The sequence below is a fragment of the Tinamus guttatus genome, unplaced genomic scaffold, assembly GCF_059628265.1.
Source record: "Tinamus guttatus ecotype Peru unplaced genomic scaffold, ASM5962826v1 Tinamus_guttatus_pri_ptg000769l, whole genome shotgun sequence".
Classification (NCBI taxonomy): Eukaryota; Metazoa; Chordata; class Aves; order Tinamiformes; family Tinamidae; genus Tinamus; species Tinamus guttatus.
In genome coordinates, this window is record NW_028289303.1 from 36,813 (window position 1) to 64,807 (window position 27,995).

Below are 27,995 nucleotides of genomic sequence, written 5' to 3' on the forward strand. Positions count from 1 at the left end.
TGGGTCGCTATGGGTCACTATGGGTCACGCTATGGGGCACGCTATGGGGCAGACCGTGGGTCGCACTATGGGTCACTATGGGGCGCTATGGGGCAGGCCATGGCTCACTATGGGGCGGGCTATGGGGCAGGCTGTAGGTCGCAATGGGGCAGGCTATGGGGCGCAGTGGGTCGCTATGGGTCGCTATGGGGCAGGCTATGGGTCACAGTGGGGCAGGCTATGGGGCAGGTTATGGGTCACACTATGAGTCGCTATGGGGCAGGTTGTGGGTCCCGCTATGGGTCGCTATGGGTCCCGCTCTGGGTCGCTATGAGGCAGGGGTGCTATGGGGCAGGAGTGCTATGGGTCAGGATGTGGGTCGCTATGGGTCACGCTATGGGGCAGGGGTGCTATGGGTCCCGCTATGGGTCCCGCTATGGGTCGCTATGGGTCGCTATGGGGCAGCCCCACCTTGATGCCCGCGCTCCGACACTTCCCCACGGCGTCGGGCACGGCCGCGCGCGGGGGGTCGATCATGGACATGAGCCCCACAAAGCAGAGCTGGGGGCTATGGGGCGCGCTATGGGTCACGCTATGGGTCGCTATGGGGCGGGCTATGGGTCACGCTATGGGTCGCTATGGGTCACGCTATGGGTCCCGTTATGGGTCGCTATGGGGCAGGCTATGGGTCACACTATAGGTCGCTATGGGTCGCTATGGGTCACGCTATGGGGCACGCTATAGGTCGCTATGGGGCAGGCTATGGGTCACGCTATGGGGCAGGCCATGGGTCACGCTATGGGGCAGGCTGTGGGTCGCTATGGGTCACGCTATGGGTCGCTCTGGCTCACGCTATGGGTCGCTATGGGTCGCTATGGGTCCCGCTATGGGGCAGGTTGTGGGTCCCGCTATGGGTCCCGCTATGGGTCGCTATGGGGCAGCCCCACCTTGATGCCCGCGCTCCGACACTTCCCCACGGCGTCGGGGACGGCCGCGCGCGGGGGGTCGATCATGGACATGAGCCCCACAAAGCAGAGCTGCTCCGTGCAGAAGTTGACGTCGTCGCAGTCGAACGCGAAGCCCTTGGGGTACTGCTCCTCGGGGAGGTAGAGGTGGCAGAAACCTGCGGATATGGGGCAGGATGTGGGGCTGGGACCCATGGGACCCCCATGTGGGGCTGGGACCCACAAGTGGCACCGGGACCCACAAGTGGGACCCACAGGACCCCCAAGTGCAGCCCTTGGGGTACTGCTCCTCGGGGAGGTAGAGGTGGCAGAAACCTGTGGGGTGGGATGTGGGGCGGGATGTGGGGCTGGGACCCATAGGAACCCATAGGAACCCATGGGACCCCCATGTGGGACCCCCAAGTGCAGCCCTTGGGGTACTGCTCCTCGGGGAGGTAGAGGTGGCAGAAACCTGTGGGGCGGGATGTGGGGCGGGATGTGGGGCTGGGACCCATAGGAACCCATAGGAGCCCATGGGACCCCCAAGTGGGACTCATGAGACCCACAAGTGGAGCCCCAGCCCCATAGGAACCCATGGGACCCCCATCTGGGACCCACAAGTGGAGCCCATGGGACCCATGGGACCCCCAAGTGCAGCCCTTGGGGTATTGATCCTCGGGGAGGTAGAGGTGGCAGAAACCTGCGGATATGGGGCGGGATGTGGGGCAGGATGTGGGGCTGGGACCCATAGGACCCACATGTGGGGCTGGGACCCACAAGTGGAGCCCAAGCCCCATAGGAGCCCATGGGACCCATGGGACCCCCATCGGGGACCCACAAGTGGGACCCACATGACCCCCAAGTGGGGCTAGGACCCATAGGAACCCTTGGGACCCCCATGTGGGACCCCCAAGTGCGGCCACGGGACCCACAGGACCCCCAAGTGGAGCCCTTGGGACCCACAGGACCCACAAGTGGGACCCATGGGACCCCCAAGTGCAGCCCTTGGGGTACCGCTCCTTGGGGAGGTAAAGATGGCAGAAACCTGGAGATGTGGGGCGGGATGTGGGGCTGGGACCCACAAGTGGGACCCATAGGAACCACAAGTGGGGCCGGGACCCATAGGAACCCATGGGACCCCCATGTGGGAGCTGGGATCCTCACCCCACACAAGGACCCTCCTGAGCTCCTCACCCCACACCCAGCCCCATAGCTGCCCCATATCCACCCCATAGGTGCCCCATAGCGCCCCACACCCTGCCCCACACCCTGCCCCATAGCCGTACCCAATACACGCTCTCCCAATCCCCCCAGTTCGAGGTAGGCGTTCTGGAACGCCTCCTTCATCTCACCCCATAGTGTCCCATAGCACCTCCCAGCCCCATAGCACCCCATAGCCGCCCCATAGCTCACCCCACACCCTGCCCCATAGCTCACCCAACACTCGCTCTCCCAATCCCCCCAGCTCCAGGTACGCGTTCTGGAACGCCTCCTTCATCTCCTCGTCCAGCGGCTGCTCCTTCCATCCCAATATCCCCTCCCAGCCCCATATCCACCCCATAGCTCACCCCACATCCCGCCCTACATCCTGCCCCATAGCTGCCCCATAGCTCACCGAGCACCATCTCTCCCAGCCCCCTAAGTTCGAGGTATGTGTTCTGGAACGCCTCCTTCATCTCCTCGTCCAGCGGCTGCTCCTTCCAGCCCCACATCCTGCCCCATAGCGCCCCATAGCTGCCCCATAGCTGCCCCATAGCCGTACCTAGCACACGTTCCCCCAGTCCCCCCAGCTCCAGGTACGCGTTCTGGAACGCCTCCTTCATCTCACCCCATAGCGCCCCATAGCACCTCCCAGCCCCATAGCACCCCATAGCTGCCCCATAGCCGTACCTAGGACGCGCTCCCCCAGCCCCCCAAGCTCTAGGTAGGCGTTCTGGAACGCCTCCTTCATCTCCTCATCCAGCGGCTGCTCCATAGTGTCCCACAGCACCTTCCATCCCGATATCCCCTCCCAGCCCCATAGCTGCCCCATAGCGCCCCATAGCGTACCAAGGACACGCTCCCCGAGCCCCCCCAGCTCCAGGTAGGCGTTCTGGAACGCCTCCTTCATCTCATCCCATATCCCCTCCCAGCCCCATATCCACCCCATAGCTCACCCCACATCCTGCCCCATAGCGCCCCATAGCTCACCAAGGACCCGTTCCCCGAGCCCCCCAAGTTCTAGGTACGCGTTCTGGAACGCCTCCTTCATCTCCTCGTCCAGCGGCTGCTCCTTGCCCTGCACCAGGATCGTGGAGCACCGGTCCAGGATCCGCTCCGGGGCCCCCTTCATCACCAGCAGGTACCGGTTGTCGTTGGGATCCTCCGTCTCGTGGATGGACAGCTGGGAAAAGGGGGCGGGGTCACGGCGGGGAAGGGGGCGGGGTCACATTCCGATCGGATTATCTGGGAATGGGATCCTCCCATGGGATCTTCTAGGAATGGGACCTTCCCATGGGATCCACCAGGAATGGGACCTTCCCATGGGATCTTCTAGGAATGGGACCTTCCCATCATGGGGTTCTCCAGGAATGGGACCTCCTGGAATGGGACCTTCCCATGGGATTTGCTGGGAATGGGACCTTCCCATGGGATCCTCCATCTCGTGGATGGACAGCTGGGAAAAGGGGGCGGGGTCACGTTCCGATCGGATTATCCGGGAATGGGACCTTCCCATGGGATCATCCGGGAATGGGGCCTGGGATCATCCAGGAATGGGTCCTTCCCATGGGATCTTCTAGGAATGGGACCTTCACAACCTGGGGTTTTCCAGGAATGGGGCATTCCCACCATGGGATCATCTGGGAATGGGACCTGGGATCCACCAGGAATGGGGCATTCCCACCATGGGGTTCTCCAGGAATGGGACCTTCCCATGGGATCCATCGGGAATGGGACCTTCCCATGGGATCCACCGGGAATGAGACCTGGGATCGTCCGGGAATGGGATCCTCCCATGGGATCTTCTGGGAATGGGACCTTCCCACCATGGGGTTCTCCAGGAATGGGACCTGCCCATGGGATCCACCAGGAATGGGACCTTCCCATGGGATCTTCTAGGAATGGGACCTTCCCATGGGATCGTCTGGGAATGGGACTTTCCCATGGGATCCATCGGGAATGGGACCTTCCCACCATGGGGTTCTCCAGGAATGGGACCTGGGATTCTCCTGGAATGGGACCTGCCCATGGGATCCACCAGGAATGGGACCTTCCCATGGGATCATCTGGGAATGGGACCTTCCCATGGGATCCATCAGGAATGGGGCATTCCCACCATGGGGTTCTCCAGGAATGGGACCTTCCCATGGGATCCTCCGTCTCGTGGATGGACAGCTGGGAAAAGGGGGCGGGGTCACATTCCGATCGGATTATCCGGGAATGGGACCTGGGATCATCCGGGAATGGGACCTGGGATCATCCGGGAATGGGACCTTCCCATGGGATCCATTGGGAATGGGACCTGGGATCATCCAGGAATGGGATCCTCCCATGGGATCCACCAGGAATGAGACCTGGGATCATCTGGGAATGGGACCTGGGATTCTCCAGGAATGGGATCCTCCCATGGGATCTTCTGGGAATGGGACCTTCCCACCATGGGGTTCTCCAGGAATGGGACCTTCCCATGGGATCCTCCGTCTCGTGGATGGACAGCTGGAAAAGGGGGCGGGGTCACGTTCCCGGGGGATCATCCATGGAATGGGACCTGGGATCATCCGGGAATGGGATCCTCCCATGGGATCTTCCAGGAATGGGACCTTCCCACCATGGGGTTCTCCAGGAATGGGACCTGGGATTCTCCTGGAATGGGACCTTCCCATGGGATCCACCAGGAATGGGACCTGGGATCATCCAGGAATGGGACATTCCCATGGGATCCATCAGGAATAGGGCCTTTCCATAGGAATTTCCAGGAATTGGACCTTCCCATCATGGGATCTTCCAGGAATGGGACCTTCCCATGGGATCCATCAGGAATGGGACCTTCCCATTGGATTTGCCAGGAATGGGACCTTCTGAACATGGGGTTCTCCAGGAATGGGACCTTCCCATGGGATCCACCAGGAATGAGACCTGGGATCATCCATGGAATGGGATCCTCCCATGGGATCCACCAGGAATGGGGCATTCCCACCATGGGGTTCTCCAGGAATGGGACCTTCCCATGGGATCCTCCGTCTCGTGGATGGACAGCTGGGAAAAGGGGGCGGGGTCACGTTCCGATCGGATTATCCCGGAATGGGACCTGGGATCATCCGGGAATGGGACCTGGGATCATCCGGGAATGGGAACTTCCCATTGGATTTTCCACGAATGGGACATTCCCACCATGGGATCCACCAGGAATGGGACCTGGGATTCTCCTGGAATGGGACCTTCCCATGGGATCTTCTAGGAATGGGGCATTCCCACCATGGGGTTCTCCAGGAATGGGACCTCCTGGAATGGGAGCTTCCCATGGGATCGTCCAGGAATGGGACCTTCCCATGGGATCCATTAGGAATGGGACCTTCCCATTGGATTTCCCAGGAATGGGGCATTCCCACCATGGGGTTCTCCAGGAATGGGACCTTCCCATGGGATCCACCAGGAATGGGACCTTCCCACCATGGGTTCTCCAGGAATGGGACCTTCCCATGGGACCTCCAGGTTTGGGGGGCACCTGGGGGGTCCTGATGGGATCCCAAAGGGACCTGGTGGGTTTGGGAGGACCTGGAAGACCCCAATGGGTCCCCAAAGGGACCTGAAGATTTTGGGGGGCCTGGAGGTCCCTGATGGGATCCCAAAGGGACCTCCAGGTTTAGGAGGACCTAGAGGGTCCTGATGGGATCCCAAATGGACCTGGTGGGTTTGGGGGGACCTGGAAGACCCCAATGGGTCCCCAAAGGGATCTCCAGGTTTGGGGGGACCTGGAAGTCCCTGATGGGCCCCCAAATGGACCTGGTGGGTTTGGGAGGACCTGGAAGACCCCAATGGGTCCCCAAAGGGATCTCCAGGTTTAGGGGGACCTGGAGGTCCCTAATGGGTCCCCAAAGGAACCTCCAGGTTTTGGGGGGACCCAGAGGTCCCCAATGGGTCCCCAAAGGAACCTCCAGGTTTTGGGGGGACCCAGAGGTCCCCAATGGGTCCCCAAAGGGACCTGGTGGGTTTGGGAGGACCTGGAAGACCCCAATGGGTCCCCAAAGGGACCTCCAGGTTTAGGGGGACCTGGAGGTCCCCAATGGGTCCCCAAAGGTCCCTGTGGTTGGGGGTACCTGGTACTTGTTGGTGGAGTTGAAGGGGATCTCGGCCACCTTCTTGTTCCTCTCCCTCATGACCTTGACGGAGCCGGACGAGAGCTCGATGCACTTGAGCAGGGCGGACTCGGAGGCGTCACCGGCCACGTCGCGCTGGGGACGGGGACACGGTGACCCCGGGGCCCATGGACCCTCTGGAGACCCCCGAGACCCCCTTGTGCCCCATGGACCTTCTGGAGACCCTCAAACCCTTCTGGAGCCCCATGGACCTTCTGGAGCCCCATGGACCTTCTAGAGACCCTTCAAACCCTTCTGGAGCCCCATGGACCTTCTGGAGACCCTCCAGACCCTCCTGGTGCCCTATGGACCTTCTGGAGCCCCATGGACCTTCTGGAGACCCTTCAAACCCTTATGGAGCCCCATGGATCTTCTGGAGACCCTCAAACGCTCCTGGTGCCCCATGGACCTTCTGGAGACCCATGGACCTTCTAGAGACCCCCAGACCATTCTGGAGACTCCCAGAACCCCCTTGTGCCCCATGGACCTTCTGGAGACCCCCAGACCCTTCCTGTGCCCCATGGACCTTCTAGAGACCCATGGACCTTCTGGAGACCCTCCAAAACCTTCTGGAGCCCCATGGAATTTCTGGGGACCCCCAGAAACCCCTCGTGCCCCATGGACCTCCTGGAAACCCTCCAAAACCCTCTGGAGCTCCATAGACCTTCTGGAGACCCCCAGACCCTTCTGGAGCCCCATGGACCTTGGGGAGACCCCCAGACCCTTCTGGTGCCCCATGGACCTTCTGGAGCCCCATGGACCTTCTGGAGCCCCTTCAAACCCTTCTGGAGCCCCATGGACCTTCTGGAGACCCTCCAAAACCTTCTGGAGCCCCATGGACCTTCTGGAGACCCCCAAACCCTCCTGGTGCCCCATGGACCTTCCAGAGACCCCCAGAACCCCCTTGTGCCCCATGGACCTTCTGGAGACCCCCAGACCCTTCCTGTGCCCCATGGACCTTCTGGAGACCCTCCAAAACCCTCTGGAGCTGCATAGACCTTCTGGAGACCCTTCAAACCCTTCTGGAGCCCCATGGACCTTCTGGAGCCCCATGGACCTTCTGGAGACCCTCCAAAACCTTCTGGAGACCCCTAAACCCTTCTGGAGCCCCATGGACCTTCTAGAGACCCCCAGACCCTTCTGGAGCCCCATGGACCTTCTAGAGACCCCCAAACCCTCCTGGTGCCCCATGGACCTTCTAGAGACCCCCAGAACCCCCTTGTGCCCCATGGACCTTCTAGAGACCCTCAAACCCTTCCTGTGCCCCATGGACCTTCTGGAGACCCTCCAAAACCCTCTGGAGCTGCATAGACCTTCTGGAGACCCTTCAAACCCTTCTGGAGCCCCATGGACCTTCTGGAGCCCCATGGACCTTCTGGAGACCCTCCAAAACCTTCTGGAGCCCCATGGACCCTTCTGGTGCCCCATGGACCTTCTGGAGACCCCTAAACCCTTCTGGAGCCCCATGGACCTTCTAGAGACCCCCAGACCCTTCCTGTGCCCTATGGACCTTCTGGAGATCCTCCAAAACCTTCTGGTGCCCCATGGACCTTCTGGAGACTCCCAGAACCCCCTTGTGCCCCATGGACTTTCTAGAGACCCATGGACCTTCTGGAGACCCCCAGACCCTTCCTGTGCCCCATGGACCTTCTGGAGACCCTCAAACCCTTCTGGAGCCCCATGGACCTTCTAGAGACTCATGGACCTTCTAGAGACCCTTCCAACCCTTCTGGAGCCCCATGGACCTTCTAGAGACCCTCCAAACCTTCCTCGTGCCCCATGGACCTTCTGGAGACCCCCAGACCCTTCCTGTGCCCCATGGACCTTCTGGAGACCCTCCAAAACCTTCTAGAGACTCATGGACCTTCTGGAGACACCCAGACCCTTTTGGAGCCCCATGGACCTTCTGGAGCCCCATGGACCTTCTAGAGACCCTTCCAACCCTTCTGGAGCCCCATGGACCTTCTGGAGACCCCCAAACCCTTCTGGAGCCCCATGGACCTTCTGGAGCCCCATGGACCTTCTGGAGACCCTCCAAACCTTCCTCGTGCCCCGTGGACCTTCTGGAGCCCCATGGACCTTCTAGAGACCCCATGGACCTTCTGGAGACCCTCCAAACCTTCCTCGTGCCCCGTGGACCTTCTGGAGCCCCATGGACCTTCTAGAGACCCCATGGACCTTCTGGAGACCCTCCAAACCCTCCTCGTGCCCCATGGACCTTCTGGAGCCCCCCAGGTCCCACCCCGGCCCTCACCTTGAGGATGGGCACGTTCTCCTGGCCGCCCTTGAAGACCGCGCGGTTGCAGAGCCCCGCGATGTGGGACAGGGCCACCCAGGTGGCCGAGCTCTTGTCGAAGGCGGTTCCTATGGGGCAGGAACGGGGGACGATGAGTGGGGCCTCCAGCTCCAGCCACCCCATAGCGCCCAGCCCCACATGTCCCAGGTCCTCCCCATGCCACCATGGTCCAACCATGACCCTCAACCCAACATCTCCCACCCATGACCCTCAACCCAACATCTCCCATCCCATCCATGACCCTCAACCCAACATCTCCCATCCCATCCATGACCCTCAACCCAACATCTCCCATCCATGACCCTCAACCCAACATCTCCCATCCATGACCTTCAACCCAACATCTCCATCCATGACCCTCAACCCAACATCTCCCACCCATGACCCTCAACCCAACATCTCCCACCCATGACCCTCAACCCAACATCTCCATCCATGACCCTCAACCCAACATCTCCCATCCCATCCATGACCCTCAACCCAACATCTCCCATCCCATCCATGACCCTCAACCCAACACCTCCATCCATGACCCTCAACCCAACATCTCCCATCCATGACCTTCAACCCAACATCTCCATCCATGACCCTCAACCCAACATCTCCATCCATGACCCTCAACCCAACATCTCCCACCCATGACCCTCAACCCAACATCTCCCATCCATGACCCTCAACCCAACATCTCCCATCCCATGACCCTCAACCCAACATCTCCCACCCATGACCCTCAACCCAACATCTCCCACCCATGACCCTCAACCCAACATCTCCCAATCCATGACCCTCAACCCAACATCTCCCATCCATGACCCTCAACTCAACATCTCCCACCCATGACCCTCAACCCAACATCTCCCAATCCATGACCCTCAACCCAACATCTCCCATCCCATGTCCCTCAACCCAACATCTCCCACCCATGACCCTCAACCCAACATCTCCCACCCATGACCCTCAACCCAACATCTCCATCCATGACCCTCAACCCAACATCTCCCACCCATGACCCTCAACCCAACATCTCCCATCCCATCCATGTCCCTCAACCCAACATCTCCCACCCATGTCCCTCAACCCAACATCTCCCACCCATGTCCCTCAACCCAACATCTCCCATCCCACCCATGTCCCTCAACCCAACATCTCCCACCCATGTCCCTCAACCCAACATCTCCCACCCATGTCCCTGAACCCAACATCTCCCATCCCACCCATGTCCCTCAACCCAACATCTCCCACCCATGTCCCTCAACCCAACATCTCCCACCCATGTCCCTCAACCCAACATCTCCCATCCCATGTCCCTCAACCCAACATCTCCCACCCATGTCCCTCAACCCAACATCTCCCACCCATGACCCTCAACCCAACATCTCCCATTCATGTCCCTCAACCCAACATCTCCCATCCCATGTCCCTCAACCCAACATCTCCCACCCATGTCCCTCAACCCAACATCTCCCACCCATGACCCTCAACCCAACATCTCCACCCATGACCCTCAACCCAACATCTCCCACCCATCCATGACCCTCAACCCAACATCTCCATCCATGACCCTCAACCCACCATCTCCCCGCCCCTCTCACCCGATTGGTCCTCGGTGGTGTCGGCCTCGTGGATCTGGTTGTCGAACCACATGTGGGCCACGGTCATGCGGTTCTGCGTGAGGGTCCCGGTCTTGTCGGAGCAGATGGTGGAGGTGGAGCCCAGGGTCTCCACGGCCTCCAGGTTCTTCACCAGGCAGTTCTTGCGGGCCATGCGCTTGGCCGTGAGGGTCAGGCAGACCTGGGGGGCGGCCGGGGGGCGTGGTGGGCCCCATAGCGACGTCCCCCCATAGCCTTGGGTGCCCCAGGGGTGTGGGGCACGGTGGGCCCCATAGCGCCCCATGGTGATGTGGTGGGCCCCATAGCGACGTCTCCCCACAACCTTGGGTGCCCCTGGGGTGTGGGGCACGGTGGGCCCCATAGCGCCCCATGGTGACGTGGTGGGTCCCATGGTGACGTCCCCCCACAACCTTGGGTGCCCCTGGGGTGTGGGGCACGGTGGGCCCCATAGCACCCCATGGTGATGTGGTGGGTCCCATGGTGACGTGGTGGGTCCAATGGTGACGTCCCCCCATAGCCTTGGGTGCCCCTGGCATGTGGGGCAGCCCATTGCACCATTGGGTTCTCCAGGAGCTGGACCCATGGATGCCCTCCCCCTTGGACCCATGGTCTCCCTGTTGGACCCATAGCACCCCATGGTGACATGGTGGGCCCCATAGAGACGTGGTGGGCCCCATAGCGACGTCCCCCCATAGCCTTGGGTGCCCCAGGGGTGTGGGGCACGGTGGGCCCCATAGCGCCCCATGGTGATGTGGTGGGTCCCATAGCGACGTCCCCCCACAACCTTGGGTGCCCCTGGGGTGTGGGGCACGGTGGGCCCCATAGCACCCCATGGTGATGTGGTGGGTCCCATGGTGACGTGGTGGGCCCCATAGCGACGTCCCCCCACAACCTTGGGTGCCCCTGGTGTGTGGGGCAGCCCGTTGCACCCTTGGGTTCTCCAGGAGCTGGACCCATGGACGCCCTCCCTGTTGGACCCATGGCCTCCTCGTTGGACCCATGGCCTCCCCATTGGACCCACGGCCTGGACCCATAGCCCCATTGCACCCCTAGACCCCATTGCACCTCTAGATCCCCTTGCACCCATTGACCTCATTGCACCCATTGGCCTCATTGCACCCATTGGCCTCATTGCACCCATAGACCCCATAGACCCTATTGCACCTGTAGACCCCATTGCACCTGTAGACCCCATTGCACCCATGACCCCCATAGCACCCGTAGACCCTATTGCACCTGTAGACCCTATTGCACCCATGACCCCCATTGCACCCATAGACCCCATTGCACCCACTGACCCTATTGCACCCATAGACCCCATTGCACCCGTAGACCTCATTGCACCCATAGCCCCCATAGACCCTATTGCACCCATGACTCCCATTGCACCCATGACCCCCATTGCACCTGTAGACCCCATTGCACCTGTAGACCCCATTGCACCTGTAGACCCCATTGCACCCATCGACCCTATTGCACCCATCGACCTCATTGCACCCGTCGACCCCATTGCACCTGTAGACCCCATTGCACCCGTAGACCTCATTGCACCCCTGACCCCCATTGCACCCATAGACACTACTGCACCTGTAGAGCGTATTGCACCCATGATCCCCATTGCACCTGTAGACCCCATTGCACCCATGACTTCCATTGCACCCATGACCCCCATAGACTCACGGTGACGGTGGCCAGCAGCCCCTTGGGCACGTTGGCCACAATGATGCCGATGAGGAAGATGACGACCCACAGCCCCATAGACCCCATTGCACCCATGACCCCCATTGCACCCATCGACCCCATTGCACCTGTAGACCCCATTGCATCCATGACCCTATTGCACCTATAGACCTCATTGCACCCATTGACCTCCTTGCACCTGTAGACCCCATTGCACCCGTAGACCCCATTGCACCCGTAGACCCCTATTGCACCCATCACACCCATGACCCCTATTGCACCCATAGACTCCATAGACCCCATAGCCCCCATAGACTCACGGTGACGGTGGCCAGCAGCCCCTCGGGCACGTTGGCCACGATGATGCCGATGAGGAAGATGACGGCCTCCAGCCCCATAGACCCCATAGCCCCATAGCCCCTATAGACCCTATTGCACCCATGACCATCATTGCACCCATAGACCCCATTGCACCCATAGACCCTACTGCACCCATTGACCCTATTGCACCCATAGACCCTATTGCACCCATAGACCCTATTGCACCCATAGACCCTATTGCACCCATGACCATCATTGCACCCATAGACCTCATTGCACCCATAGACCCTACTGCACCCATTGACCCTATTGCACCCATAGACCTCATTGCACCCATAGACCCTACTGCACCCATAGACCCCATTGCACCCATAGAGCCCATTGCACCCATAGACCCTACTGCACCCATTGACCCTATTGCACCCATTGACCCTATTGCACCCATCGACCTCATTGCACCCATTGACCCCATTGCACCCATTGACCCCATTGCACCCATCGACCCCATTGCATCCATGACTTCCATGGCACCCATTGCACCAATAACCCCGCACTCACGGTGACGGTGGCCAGCAGCCCCTCGGGCACGTTGGCCACGATGATGCCGATGAGGAAGATGACGGCCTCCAGCCACGTGTAGCCCAGGATGAGCGAGAGGATGAAGAAGGAGATGCCGAGGAAGACGGCGACGCCGGTGATGAGCTGGATGAAGTGCTCGATCTCCACCGCGATGGGCGTCTTGCCCACCTCGAGGCCCGAGGCCAGCGTGGCGATGCGGCCCATGACCGTGCGGTCCCCGGTGGCGATGACCACGCCGCGGGCGGTCCCTGGGGACGCAATGCACCCATGGGACCCCAGTGCACCCCAATGCACCCATGGGACCCCAATGCACATCAAATGCAGCACCCTAGACCATGCTGGGAGCCCAATGCACCCATGGGAGCTCCAATGGACCCATGGGAGCTCCAATGCACCCATGGGAGCCCCAATGGACCCATGGGAGCTCCAATGCACCCATGGGAGCCCAATGCACCCATGGGAGTCCCAATGCACCCATGGGAGCCCAATGCACCCATGGGAGCCCCAATGCACCCATGGGAGCCCCAATGCACCCATGGGAGCCCCAATGCACCTCAATGCAGCACCCTAGACCATGCTGGGAGCCCAATGCACCCATGGGAGGCCAATGCACCCATGGGAGCTCAATGCAGCACCCTAGACCATGATGGGACCCCAATGCACCCCAATGCACCCATGGGAACCTCAATGCACCCATAGGAGCCCCAATACACCCCAATGCACCCATGGGAGCCCAATGCAGCGCCCTAGACCATGCTGGGAGGCCAATGCACCTCAATGCACCCATGGGAGCCCAATGCACCCATGGGACCCCCCAATGCACCCCGAGGCCAGCGTGGCGATGCGGCCCATGACCGTGCGGTCCCCAGTGGCGATGACGACCCCGCGGGCGGTCCCTGGGGACGCAATGCACCCATGGGACCTCAATGCACCCCAATGCACCCATGGGAGCTCAATGCACCTCAATGCAGCACCCTAGACCATGCTGGGAGCCCAATGCACCCATGGGAGGCCAATGCACCCATGGGAGGCCAATGCACCCATGGGAGCCCCAATGCACCCATGGGAGCCCCAATGCACCCATGGGAGCCCCAATGCACCTCAATGCAGCACCCTAGACCATGCTGGGAGCCCAATGCACCCATGGGAGGCCAATGCAACCATGGGAGCTCCAATGGACCCATGGGAGCCCCAATGGACCCATGGGAGCCCCAATGGACCCATGGGAGCCCCAAAGCACCCCAATGCACCCATGGGAGCCCAATTCAGCGCCCTAGACCATGATGGGACCCCAATGCACCCATGGGAGCCCCAATGCAACCATGGGAGGTCCAATGGACCCATGGGACTCCCCAATGCACCCATGGGAGCTCAATGCAGCACCCTAGACCATGATGGGACCCCAATGCACCCATGGGAGGCCAATGCACCCATGGGAGCTCCAATGGACCCATGGGACTCCCCAATGCACCCATGGGAGCCCCAATGGACCCATGGGAGCTCAAATGCACCCATGGGAGCCCCAATGCACCCATGGGAGCCCCAATGCACCCATGGGAGCCCCAATGCACCCATGGGAGGCCAATGCAGCGCCCTAGACCATGATGGGACCCCAATGCACCCATGGGAACCTCAATGCACCCATGGGACCTCAATGGACCCCAATGCACCCATGGGAGCCCAATTCAGCGCCCTAGACCATCCTGAGAGACCAATGCACCCATGGGAGCCCCAATGCACCCATGGGAGCTCAATGCACCCATGGGAGCTCAATGCAGCGCCCTAGACCATGATGGGACCCCAATGCACCCATGGGAGCCTTAGTGCACCCATGGGAGCCCCAATGGACCCATGGGAGCCCCAATGCACCTCAATGCAGCACCCTAGACCATGCTGGGAGCCCAATGCACCCATGGGAGGCCAATGCAACCATGGGAGCTCCAATGGACCCATGGGACTCCCCAATGCACCCATGGGAACCTCAATGCACCCATGGGAGCCCCAATGGACCCATGGGAGCCCCAATGCACCCATGGGAGCTCAATGCAGCGCCCTAGACCATGATGGGACCCCAATGCACCCATGGGAACCTCAATGCACCCATGGGAGCCCCAATGGACCCATGGGAGCCCCAATGCACCCATGGGAGCCCCATGCTCCCCAAAAACTCCCCAAAAACACCAAAAATTCCCCCCAAAAAAGCTCCAAAATGGGATCCAGGCGGGGCAGGGGGTCCCCCCAAGTGTCCCCAAGAAATTTTGGGGTCCCCCTTCCTACCCTCGACGCAGTTGGTGGAGAAGAAGGTCCCCCCATCCCACCTGGAGCCTCCAGGACCTCCATACCCAAAACACCTCAGAAAAACCTCAAAAAAACACCCAAAATTCCAAAAAAAAACCCAAAAAGGGGTCCAGGGGGTCCCCCCAAGTGTCCCCAAGGAATTTTGGGGTCCCCCTTCGCACCCTCGACGCAGTTGGTGGAGAAGAAAGTCCCTCCAACCCACCTGGAGCCTCCAGGACCTCCATACCCCAAAAGCTCCCCAAAAACACCAAAAATTCCCCAAAAAAAGCTCCAAAATGGGGTCCAGGCGGGGCAGGGGGGTCCCCCCAAGTGTCCCCAAGGAATTTTGGGGTCCCCCTTCCTACCCTCGACGTAGTTGGTGGAGAAGAAGGTCCCTCCATCCCACCTGGAGCCTCCAGGACCTCCATACCCAAAACACCTCAGAAAAACGCCAAAAAAAAACCCAAAATTCCCCCAAAAAGCCCCAAAACCCCCCAAAACGGGGTCCAGGTGGGGCAGGGGGTCCCCCCAAGTGTCCCCAAGGAATTTCGGGGTCCCCCCTCGTACCCTCGACGCAGTTGGTGGAGAAGAAGGTCCCTCCAACCCACCTGGAGCCTCCAGGACCTCCATACCCAAAACACCTCAGAAAAACCTCAAAAAAACACCCAAAATTCCCCCAAAAAACCCAAAAGGGGGTCCAGGGGGTCCCCCCAAGTGTCCCCAAGGAATTTCGGGGTCCCCCTCGTACCCTCGACGCAGTTGGTGGAGAAGAAGGTCCCTCCATCCCACCTGGAGCCTCCAGGACCTCCATACCCCCAAAACGTCAAAAAACACCAAAAATTCCCCCAAAAAAGCTCCAAAACGGGGTCCAGGCGGGGCAGGGGGTCCCCCCAAGTGTCCCCAGGGAATTTTGGGGTCCCCCCTTCCTACCCTCGACGCAGTTGGTGGAGAAGAAGGTCCCTCCATCCCACCTGGAGCCTCCAGGACCTCCATACCCAAAACACCTCAGAAAAACCTCAAAAAAACACCCAAAATTCCCCCAAAAAAACCCAAAAAGGGGTCCAGGGGGTCCCCCAAGTGTCCCCAAGGAATTTTGGGGTCCCCCTCGTACCCTCGACGCAGTTGGTGGAGAAGAAGGTCCCTCCATCCCACCTGGAGCCTCCAGGACCTCCATACCCAAAACACCTCAGAAAAACCTCAAAAAAACACCCAAAATTCCCCAAAAAAACCCAAAAAGGGGTCCAGGGGGTCCCCCCAAGTGTCCCCAAGGAATTTTGGGGTCTCCCTCGTACCCTCGACGCAGTTGGTGGAGAAGAAGGTCCCTCCATCCCACCTGGAGCCTCCAGGACCTCCATACCCCAAAAACTCCCAAAAAACACCAAAAATTCCCCAAAAAAAAGCTCCAAAATGGGGTCCAGGCGGGGCAGGGGGTCCCCCCAAGTGTCCCCAAGGAATTTCGGGGTCCCCCCTCGTACCCTCGACGCAGTTGGTGGACAAGAAGGTCCCTCCATCCCACCTGGAGCCTCCAGGACCTCCATACCCAAAACACCTCAGAAAAACCTCAAAAAAACACCCAAAATTCCCCAAAAAAACCCAAAAAGGGGTCCAGGGGGTCCCCCCAAGTGTCCCCAAGGAATTTTGGGGTCTCCCTCGTACCCTCGACGCAGTTGGTGGAGAAGAAGGTCCCTCCATCCCACCTGGAGCCTCCAGGACCTCCATACCCAAAACACCTCAGAAAAACCTCAAAAAAACACCCAAAATTCCCCAAAAAAACCCAAAAAGGGGTCCAGGGGGTCCCCCCAAGTGTCCCCAAGGAATTTTGGGGTCTCCCTCGTACCCTCGACGCAGTTGGTGGACAAGAAGGTCCCTCCATCCCACCTGGAGCCTCCAGGACCTCCATACCCAAAACACCTCAGAAAAACCTCAAAAAAACACCCAAAATTCCCCAAAAAAAACCAAAAAGGGGTCCAGGGGGTCCCCCCAAGTGTCCCCAAGGAATTTTGGGGTCCCCCTCGTACCCTCGACGCAGTTGGTGGAGAAGAACGTGATGTTCCGGGTCTCCAGGGGGTTGTCGTGGGTGCAATCCGGGGATCGGGTCTGCGGCTCCGACTCCCCCGTGAGCGACGAGTTGTCGACCTGGGGGGAAATCCATGGAATTTGGGGGGGATCCGTGGGATTTGGGGGGAATTCATGGGATTTGGGGGGAATCAATGGGATTTGGGGGGAATTCATGGAATTTGGGGGGAATTCATGGAATTTGGGGGGAATCAATGGGATTTGGGAGGGAATCCGTGGGATTTGGGAGGGAATATGGGAATTTCGGGGATCCATGGGAATTGGGGGGATCTGGGATTGGGGGAATATGGGGATTAGGGGGCTCCTGGGGAGGGGAATCCATGGAATTTGGGGGGAATCCATGGAATTTGGGGGAATATGGGGATTAGGGGGCTCCTGGGGGCGGGAATCCATGGAATTTGGAGGGAATTCGTGGAATTTGGGGGGAATCCATGGAATTTGGGGGGATATGGGGATTAGGGGGCTCCTGGGGGAGGGAATCCATGGGATTTGGGGGGGATCCATGGAATTTGGGGGGGAATATGGGAATTTCGGGGATCCATGGGATTGGGGGATCCATGGGAATTGGGGGGATCTGGGATTGGGGGAATATGGGGATTAGGGGGCTCCTGGGGGTGGGAATCCATGGAATTTGGGGGGAATCCATGGAATTTGGGGGAATATGGGGATTAGGAGGGATATGGGAATTTGGGGGCTCCTGGGGGGGGGAATCCATGGAATTTGGGGGGAATCCATGGAATTTGGGGGGATATGGGGACTAGGGGGCTCCTGGGGGCGGGAATCCATGGAATTTGGGGGGAATTCGTGGAATTTGGGGGGAATCCATGGAATTTGGGGGAATATGGGGATTAGGAGGGATATGGGAATTTGGGGGCTCCTGGGGGGGGGAATCCATGGAATTTGGGGGGAATCCATGGAATTTGGGGGGATATGGGGATTAGGGGGCTCCTGGGGGCGGGAATCCATGGAATTTGGGGGGAATTCGTGGAATTTGGGGGGAATTCATGGAATTTGGGGGGAATCAATGGGATTTGGGAGGGAATCCGTGGGATTTGGGAGGGAATATGGGAATTTCGGGGATCCATGGGAATTGGGGGGGGATATGGGATTGGGGGAATATGGGGATTAGGGGGCTCCTGGGGGGGGGAATCCATGGAATTTGGGGGGAATCCATGGAATTTGGGGGGATATGGGGATTAGGGGGCTCCTGGGGGAGGGAATCCATGGGATTTGGGGGGGATCCATGGAATTTGGGGGGAATCCATGGAATTTGGGGGAATATGGGGATTAGGGGGCTCCTGGGGGAGGGAATCCATGGGATTTGGGGGGGATCCATGGAATTTGGGGGGGAATATGGGAATTTCAGGGATCCATGGGATTGGGGGATCCATGGGAATTGGGGGGATATGGGATTTGGGGGATATGGGAATTTGGGGGCTCCTGGGGGTGGGAATCGATGGAATTTGGGGGAATCCATGGAATTTGGGGGTGGGATATGGAATTGGGGGGTCCATGGGGATTGGGGGGGATCCATGGGAATTTGGGGTGGGGATGTGGGATTTGGGGGGGGGACATGGAATTCGGGGGGGGATATGGAATTTGGGGGGGGGCATGGGAAATTTGGGGGGGGATATGGGAATTTGGGGGTCCATGGGAATTTCAGGGATATGGGGATTGGGAGGAATATGGGAATTGGGGGGGATATGGGGATTTGAGGGGGTCCTGAGGGGGGGGGACATGGGGATTGGGGGGATCCATGGGATTGGGGGGGATATGGAGATTGGGGGGGTCCCGGGGGGGGGGCAGGGTCTGGGGTGGGGGGGCTGTGGAGTTGGGGGTGTTTGGAGCATTGGGGGGGTCTTGGCCAGGTTGGGGGGCTCATGTAGAACTTGGGGGGCTCCTACAGAACTTGGGGGTCCCTTGACCATCTCAGGGGGCTCTTGGGGGTCCCTTGGCCAGGTTGGGAGTCTTGGGGGGGGCTCTTGTCAAGGTTGGGGGGCTCATGTAGAACTTGGGGGGCTCCTGCAGACCTTGGGGTTCTCTTGGCCAGACTGGGGCTCTTGGGGGGCTCATGTAGAACTTGGGGGTCCCTTGACAAGGTTGGGGGGCTCCTGCAGAACTTGGGGGGCTCTTGACCAGGTCGGGGGCCTCTTGGCCAGGTTGGGGGTCTTGGGGGACCCTTGACAAGGTTGGAGGGCTCATGTAGAACTTGGGGGGTCCCTTGTCAAGGTCGGGGGCCTCTTGGGGGTCCCTTGACCAGGTTGGGGGTCTTGGGGGGCTCTTGACAAGGTTGGGGGTCTCCTGCAGAACTCGGGGGTCTCTTGACCATCTCAGGGGGCTCTTGGGGGTCCCTTGTCACGGTCGGGGGTCTCCTACAGAACTCGGGGGTCCCTTAACCAGGTTGGGGGTCTCCTGCAGAACTTGGGGGTCTCCTGACCATCTCGGGGGGCTCTTGGGAGTCCCTTGTCACGGTCGGGGGCTCTTGGGGGTCCCTTGACCAGCTCGGGGGCCTCTTGGGGGTCCCTTGGCCAGGTTGGGGGGCTCATGTAGACCTTGGGGGTCCCTTGTCACGGTTGGGGGTCTTGGGGGGTCCCTTGTCAAGGTCGGGCGTCTGGGGGGGTCCCGTGACAAAGTTGGGGGGTCTTGGGGGTCCCTTGCCCAGGTTGGGGGTCTTGGGGGTCTCCTGCAGAACTTGGGGGGTCCCTTGACCAGCTCGGGGGGCTCTTGGGGGTCCCTTGACCAGGTTGGGGGTCTTGGGGGCCCTTGACAAGGTTGGGGGGGCTCATGTAGAACTTGGGGGTCTCTTGACCAGGTTGGGGGTCTTGGGGGCCTCCTGCAGAACTTGGGGGTCCCTTGACCATCTCGGGGGGCTCTTGGGGGTCCCTTGTCACGGTCGGGGGCTCTTGGGGGTCCCTTGACCAGCTCGGGGGCCTCTTGGGGGTCCCTTGGCCAGGTTGGGGGGCTCATGTAGACCTTGGGGGTCCCTTGTCACGGTTGGGGGTCTTGGGGGGTCCCTTGACAAAGTTGGGGGGTCTTGGGGGTCCCTTGCCCAGGTTGGGGGTCTTGGGGGCCTCCTGCAGAACTTGGGGGTCCCTTGTCAAGGTTGGGGGTCTCTTGGGGGTCCCTTGACCAGGTTGGGGGGCTCATGTAGAACTTGGGGGTCCCTTGGCCATGTTGGGGGTCTTGGGGGCCTCCTGCAGAACTCGGGGGTCCCTTGACCAACTCGGGGGGTCCCTTGACCAGCTCGGGGGGCTCTTGGGGGTCCCTCGTCAAGGTTGGGGGTCTCGGGGGGTCCCTCGTCACGCTCGGGGGTCCGGGGGGGTCCCTTGACAAAGTTGGGGGGTCTTGGGGGTCCCTTGCCCAGGTTGGGGGTCTTGAGGGTCTCCTGCAGAACTTGGGGGTCCCTTGACCATCTCGGGGGGCTCTTGGGGGTCCCTTGGCCAGGTTGGAGGGCTCATGTAGAACTTGGGGGTCCCTCGTCAAGGTTGGGGGTCTCTTGGGGGTCCCTTGACCAGGTTGGGGGTCTTGGGGGCCCTTGACAAGGTTGGAGGGCTCATGTAGAACTTGGGGGTCCCTTGGCCAGGTTGGGGGTCTTGGGGGTCTCCTGCAGAACTTGGGGGTCCCTTGACCAGCTCGGGGGCTCTTGGGGGTCCCTCGTCACAGTTGGGGGTCCGGGGGGGTCCCCACCTTGCAGCCGTGCGCCGAGATGATGCGCAGGTCGGCGGGGACGCGGTCGCCGCCCTTGACCTCCACCAGGTCCCCGACCACGACCTCCTCGGCGTTGAGCTGCATCTTCTCCCCCTCGCGGATCACCAGCGCTTGCTGCACCGGGACCCATAGATCCGCTATGGGGCCGGGGGGGACGCGTGCCCCATAGCGGGGAGACCCCATCCCACGTCCCGCCCCACGGCTGCCCCCTAAGCGGACCCACCTGGGGCACCATGTTCTTGAAGGACTCCATGATCTTGGAGCTCTTGGCCTCTTGGTAGTAGGAGAAGCAGCCGGTGATGATGACGACGGCGGCCAATACGATGCCCAGGTAGAGCTGGGGGGCGGGGATATGGAGGGGGGCGGGGTCAGCGTGGACACGCCCCCCAATAGCCCAAAACGGGGCCCAATTTGGAGGCCCATTGCCCCAAAGTTTGGAGGCCAAGAGGTCCCCATTGCCCCTAGATTGGAGGACAAGGGCCTCCCATTGCCCCCCAATTTGGAGGCCAAGAGACCCCCCGATTGCCCCCAAATTTGGAGGATGAGACCCCCATTGCCCCCCAATTTGGAGGACAAGGGCCTCCCTTTGCCCCCCAATTTGGAGGACAAAGAGACCCCCCATTGTCCCCTATTGCCCCCCAATTTGGAGGACAAGGGCCTCCCATTGCCCCCCAATTTGGAGGCCGAGAGGCCCCCATTGCCCCCATCACCCTGGTTGCCCCATCGTCCCCATTGCCCCCGTCACCCCCATTGCCCCCATCACCCCCATTGACTCCATTGCCCCCATTGCCCCCAGATAGGAGGACAAGGGCCTCCCATTGCCCCCAATTTGGAGGCCAAGAGGCCCCCATTGCCCCCATGGCTCCCATTGCCCCCATCACCCCCATTGACTCCATTGCCCCCATTGTCCCCAGAGAGGAGGACAAGGGCCTCCCATTACACCCCAGTTTGGAGGCCAAGAGGCCCCCATTGCCCCCATGGCTCCCATTGCCCCCATCACCCCCATTGACTCCATTGCCCCCATTGTCCCCAGAGAGGAGGACAAGGGCCTCCCATTACACCCCAGTTTGGAGGCCAAGAGGCCCCCATTGCCCCCATGGCTCCCATTGCCCCCATCACCCCAGTTGCCCCATTGCCGCCATCACCCCCATTGACTCCATTGCCCCCATTGCCCCCATCACCCCGGTTGCCCCATTGCCCCCATCACCCCCATTGACTCCATTGCCCCCATTGCCCCCAGAGAGGAGGACAAGGGCCTCCCATTACACCCCAGTTTGGAGGCCAAGAGGCCCCCCATTGTCCCCATCACCCCCATCAACCCATCGCCCCCATCGCCCCATTGCCCCCATCTGCCCCATCGCCCCCTGAGTGGAGGCCAAGGGCCTCCCATTGCCCCCCAGTTTGGAGGCCAAGAGGCCCCCATTGCCCCCATCTCTCAATGCCCCATTGCCCCCTATTGCCCCCCAATTTGGAGGCCAAGAGGCCCCCATTGCCCCCATCACCCTGGTTGCCCCATCGTCCCCATTGCCCCCGTCACCCTCATTGCCCCCATCACCCCCATTGCCCCATTGCCCCCATCGCCCCCTGATTGGAGGACAAGGGCCTCCCATTGCCCAAGTTTGGAGGACAGGAGGCCCCCATCACCCTGGTTGCCCCATGGCCCCCATGGCCCCCATTGCCCCCATCACCCCAATTACCCCCATTGCCCCCATTGCCCCCATCATCCCCATCACCCTGGTTGCCCCCATCGCCCCCATTGACCCCATCATCCCCATTGCCCCCATCGACCCCGTTGCCCGCATCGACCCCATCACCCTGGTTGCCCCCATCGCCCCCATTGACCCCATTGCCCCCATTGTCCCCATCTCTCCATACCCCATTGCCCCCATGTGCCCCCATCACCCCCATTGACCCCATTGCCCCCACTGACCCCCACTGGCCCCATCACCCCCATTGGCCCCATCGCCCCCATGTGCCCCCATCACCCCAATTACCCCCATTACCCCATCGCCCCGATCACCCCCATTGCCCCGATCACCCCCATTGCCCCCATCGTCCCCATTGACCCATCGCCCCCATTGCCCCCATCGCCCTGGTTGCCCCATCGGCCCCATGTCCCCCATTGCCCCCATGTCCCCCACGTCCCCCATCGCCCCATTGCCCCATCACCCCCATCGCCCCCATCACCCCCATTGACCCCATTGTCTTCATCACCCCCATCACCCTGGTTGCCCCATCGCTCCCATGTCCCCCATTGTCCCCATGTCCCCCATCGCCCCCATTGACCCTATTGCCCCCATCATCCCCATCGCCCCCATCATCCCCATCGCCCCCATTGCCCCCATTGACCCCAATACCCCCATTGACCCCATCGTCCCCATTGACCTCATCACCCCCACGTCCCCCATCGCCCCCACGTCCCCCATCGCCCCCCACGTCCCCCATCGCCCCCCACGTCCCCTACGTTGTCATTGGAGGGCTCGTCCTCGGTGCCCGCCTGGATGCCGTAGGCCAGGAAGCAGAGGATGGCGCCGATCCAGAGCAGGATGGAGAAGCCCCCGAAGAGCTGGCGGCAGAACTTGACCCACTCGGGGGTGGTGGGCGGCGGCGTCAGCGCGTTGGGGCCGTCCCGCGCCAGGATCTCCTGGGCCTTGCTGTGGGTCAGGCCCTATGGGGAGATGGACCCGATGGGGAGGTGCTATGGGGAGATGGGGCCCATGGGGAGGTTCTATGGGGAGATGGGGCCGATGGGTAGATCCTATGGGGAGATGGACTCAATGGGAGCTCCCATGGAGAGACAGACCCCATGAGGAGGTCATATGGGGAGATGGGGCCAATGGAGACGTTCTATGGGGGGATGGACCCAATGGGGAGCTACCATGGGGAGATGGGGCCAGGATCTCCTGGGCCTTGCTGTGGGTCAGGCCCTATGGGGAGACGGACCCGATGGGGAGGTGCTATGGGGAGATGGGGCCCATGGGGACCTTCTATGGGGAGATGGGGCCCATGGAGAGGTCCTATCAGGAGATGGACCCAATGGAGAGGTTCTATGGGGAGATGGGGCCCATGGGGAGGCCCCATGGGGAGATGGGGCCAATGGGGACGTTCTGTGGGGAGATGGACCCAATGGGGAGGTCCTATGGGGAGATGGGGCCGATGGGGACCTTCTATGGGGAGATGGGGCCAATGGGGAGGTTCTATGGGGAGATGGGGCCGATGGGGAGGTTCTATGGGGAGATGGACCCAATGGGGAGGTGCTATGGGGAGATGGGGCCGATGGGGAGCTCCCATGGGGAGATGGGGCCGATGGAGATGTTCTATGGGGAGATGGACCCAACGGGGAGGCCCTATGGGGAGATGGACCCAACAGGAAGGTTCTATGGAGAGATGGACCCAATGGGGAGGCCCTATGGGGAGATAGGGCCAGGATCTCCTGGGCCTTGCTGTGGGTCAGGCCCTGCGGGGACATGGGGACAATGGGGACCTTCTATGGGGAGATGGGGCCCATGGGGACGTTCTATGGGGAGATGGACCCAATGGGGAGGTCCTACAGGTAGATGGACCCAATGGGAACCTCCTACAGGCACATGGACCCATTGGGGAGGTTCTATGGGTAGATGGACCCAATGGGGACCTTCTATGGGGAGATGGGGCCCATGGGGAGGTTCTAGGGGGAGATGGACTCAATGGGAGCTCCCATGGACAGATAGACCCAATGGGGAGGTTCTATGGGGAGATGGGGCCAATGGGGAGGCCCTATGGGGAGATGGACCCAATGGGGAGGTCCCATGGGGAGATGGGGCCCATGGGGAGGTTCTATGGGGAGATGGGGCCAGGATCTCCTGGGCCTTGCTGTGGGTCAGGCCCTATGGGGACATGGGGACAATGGGGACCTTCTATGGGGAGATGGGGCCCATGGGGAGGTTCTATGGGGAGATGGACCCAATGGGGACCTCCTATAGGGCCATGGGTCCAGTGGGGAGCCCCTATGGGGAGATGAACCCAATGGAGAGCTCCTATAGGGACAAGGACCCAATGGGGACCTCCTATAGGGCCATAGGGGTGGGGGCCAGATCCCAACAGGGCCTTCCCAGCCGGAGCCCCCGTGGGGCTGCCCCCCATGTGTGGGGCTGCCCCCCATGTGTGGGGCTGCCCCATAGCGCCGCCCTGCCCCACACCTGCACGCAGTCCGTGTTGTACTTGCGGCAGACCTCCTCGATGGACATCTTGTGCTCGGTCTGTGGGGAGCCGTGAGCGCGCGCCCCATAGCACGCCCCATAGCGCGCCCCATAGCGCCGCCCCATAGAGCCGCCCCATAGAGCTGCCCCATAGCGCGCCCCATAGCGCCGCCCCATAGCGTGCCCCATAGCGCCACCCCATAGCGCCACCCCATAGCGCCGCCCCATAGCGCCACCCCATAGCGCGCCCCATAGCGCGCCCCATAGCACCGCCCCATAGCGCCGCCCCATAGCGCACCCGATAGCGCCGCCCCATAGTGCGCCCCATAGCGCCGCCCCATAGCGCTGCCCCATAGCGCGCCCCATAGCGCGCCCCATAGCCCGCCCCATAGCGCCGCCCGGCCCCACGTATTGCACCAGCCCCATAGATTGTCCCCAGCCCCATAGACTGCCCCTATATCCCCCCAAACTGCCCCTATAGGGCACCCCACATTGTCCCCAGCCCCATAGATTGTCTCCAGCCCCATAGACTGCCCCTGATCAGCCCCCAGCCCCATAGATCCCCCCGATCCCCCCAGCCCCATAGCGCCGCCCTGGCCCCATATATTGCAGCCCGCGTTGTCCCCAGCCCCATAGATAGTCCCCAGCCCCATAGACTGCCCCTATATCCCCCCCAAACTGCCCCTATAGGGCACCCCACATTGTCCCCAGCCCCATAGATTGTCCCCAGCCCCATAGACCGCCTCTGATCTCCCCCCAGCCCCATAGATCCCCCCGATCCCCCCAGCCCCATAGCGCCGCCCTGGCCCCATATATTGCAGCCTGCGTTGTCCCCAGCCCCATAGATTGTCCCCAGCCCCATAGACTGCCCCTATATGCCCCCAAACTGCCCCTATAGGGCACCCCACATTGTCCCCAGCCCCATAGATCACCTCCAGCCCCATAGACCTCTCTCAATCTCACCACAACCCCAGCCCCATAGACCGCCCCTGATCTCCCCCCAGCCCCATAGATCCCCCAGCCCCACAGACCCCCTTCAGCCCCACATCTCGCCCCCAGCCCCATAGATCCCCCCATAGCTCCCCCCATCCCCATAGATCTCCCCCAGCCCCACATCCACCCCAGCCCCACAGATCCTCCCAATCAACCCCAATCCCAGCCCCACATCTCCCCCCAGCCCCACATCTCCCTCCAGCCTCATAGATCCCCCCAGCCCCATAGATCCCCCTGATGAACCCCAATCCTAGCCCCATAGATCCCCCCCAGCCCCACATCTCCCCACATCTCCCCACATCCCCCCCAGCCCCATAGCTGCCCCATAGCTGCCCCATAGCTGCCCCACATCTCCCCATAGCGCTCACCATGGCCACCTCCTTCTTGAGGTCGTCCAGGTCGCGGGTTTTGCCCTTGCCCCATAGATCCCCCCCAGCCCCATAGATCCCCCCAACCCCACATCTCCCCATAGCGCCCCACATCCCCCCCAGCCCCACATCTCCCCACATCTCCCCATAGCTGCCCCATAGCTGCCCCACATCTCCCCATAGCTGCCCCATAGCTGCCCCACACGTCTCACCATGGCCACCTCCTTCTTGAGGTCGTCCAGGTCGCGGGTTTTGCCCTTGCCCCATAGATCCCCCCAGCCCCATAGATCCCCCCAGCCCCATAGATCCCCCCAGCCCCACATCTCCCCATAGCTGCCCCACATCTCCCCACATCTCCCCATCGCGCCCCATAGCTGCCCCATAGCGCCCCACATCTCCCCATAGCTGCCCCATAGCTGCCCCACACGTCTCACCATGGCCACCTCCTTCTTGAGGTCGTCCAGGTCGCGGGTTTTGCCCTTGCCCCATAGATCCCCCCCAGCCCCATAGATCCCCCCAGCCCCACATCTCCCCACATCCCCCCCAGCCCCATAGCGCCCCACATCTCCCCATAGCTGCCCCATAGCACCCCATAGCGCCCCATAGCTGCCCCATAGCACCCCATAGCGCCCCATAGCGCCCCATAGCGCTCACCATGGCCACCTCCTTCTTGAGGTCGTCCAGGTCGTGGGTTTTGCCCTTGCCCCATAGATCCCCCCCATCCCCACATCCCCCCATCCCCATAGATCCCCCCAGCCCCACATCTCCCCATAGCGCCCCACATCCCCCCCAGCCCCATAGCTACCCCACATCTCCCCATAGCTGTCCCATAGCTGCCCCATAGCTGCCCCAGCCCCATAGCTGCCCCATAGCGCCCCATAGCGCCCCACATCTCCCCATAGCGCTCACCATGGCCACCTCCTTCTTGAGGTCGTCCAGGTCGCGGGTTTTGCCCTTGCCCCATAGATCCCCCCCAGCCCCACATCTCCCCATAGCTGCCCCATAGCTGCCCCATAGCTGCCCCATAGCTGCCCCACATCTCCCCATAGCGCTCACCATGGCCACCTCCTTCTTGAGGTCGTCCAGGTCGCGGGTTTTGCCCTTGCCCCCCAGCCCCACACATCTCCCCAGCCCCACATCTCCCCACATCTCCCCCAGCCCCATAGCGCCCCATAGCTGCCCCATAGCGCCCCACATCTCCCCATAGCTGCCCCATAGCGCTCACCATGGCCACCTCCTTCTTGAGGTCGTCCAGGTCGCGGGTTTTGCCCTTGCCCTTCTTGGGGGACTCCTTGTCGCCCCCCTTGTCCTGCGAGGTGGCCACGCGGTAGCTGTCGGAGCGCCCGTACTGGGGGGCGGGGTTTGGGGAGGGGGCGTGGCTTACGCGGGGGAGGGGCCCCGCGCAGGCCCCGCCCCCCCAAGCCATGCAGGGAAAAAAAAAAACCGAAATCGTGCGGAAAAACAGCCCGAAACGGCCCAAAATCGTGCGGAAAAGCGCCCCGAAACGGCCCGAATATGTGCAGAAATTCACCCCAAAATCGTGCGGAAAAACACCCCAAAACAGCCCAAAACGGCCCAAAATCGTGCGGAAAAGCGCCCCGAAACGGCCCAAAACTGCAGGAAAACACCCCGAAATCGTGCGGAAAAACA

General features: G+C 61.2%; 1 protein-coding gene across 1 annotated transcript; it reads right to left on the reverse strand.

Annotated features, from left to right (window-relative positions):
• Positions 1–899: 899 nt before the first annotated feature.
• LOC148591518 (sodium/potassium-transporting ATPase subunit alpha-3-like) lies at positions 900–27,771 on the reverse strand. Its single transcript, XM_088537426.1, has 12 exons — positions 27,571–27,771; positions 24,985–25,044; positions 23,271–23,474; positions 21,030–21,143; positions 20,786–20,920; positions 17,041–17,158; positions 12,725–12,993; positions 10,148–10,346; positions 8,514–8,623; positions 6,221–6,355; positions 3,114–3,306; positions 900–1,102 (listed from the first exon to the last, which is right to left on the reverse strand). The coding sequence occupies exons 1-12, from the start codon at positions 27,769–27,771 to the stop codon at positions 900–902; spliced, it is 1,941 nt and encodes a 646-aa protein (XP_088393552.1).
• Between the last annotated feature and the right edge of the window lie 224 nt (positions 27,772–27,995).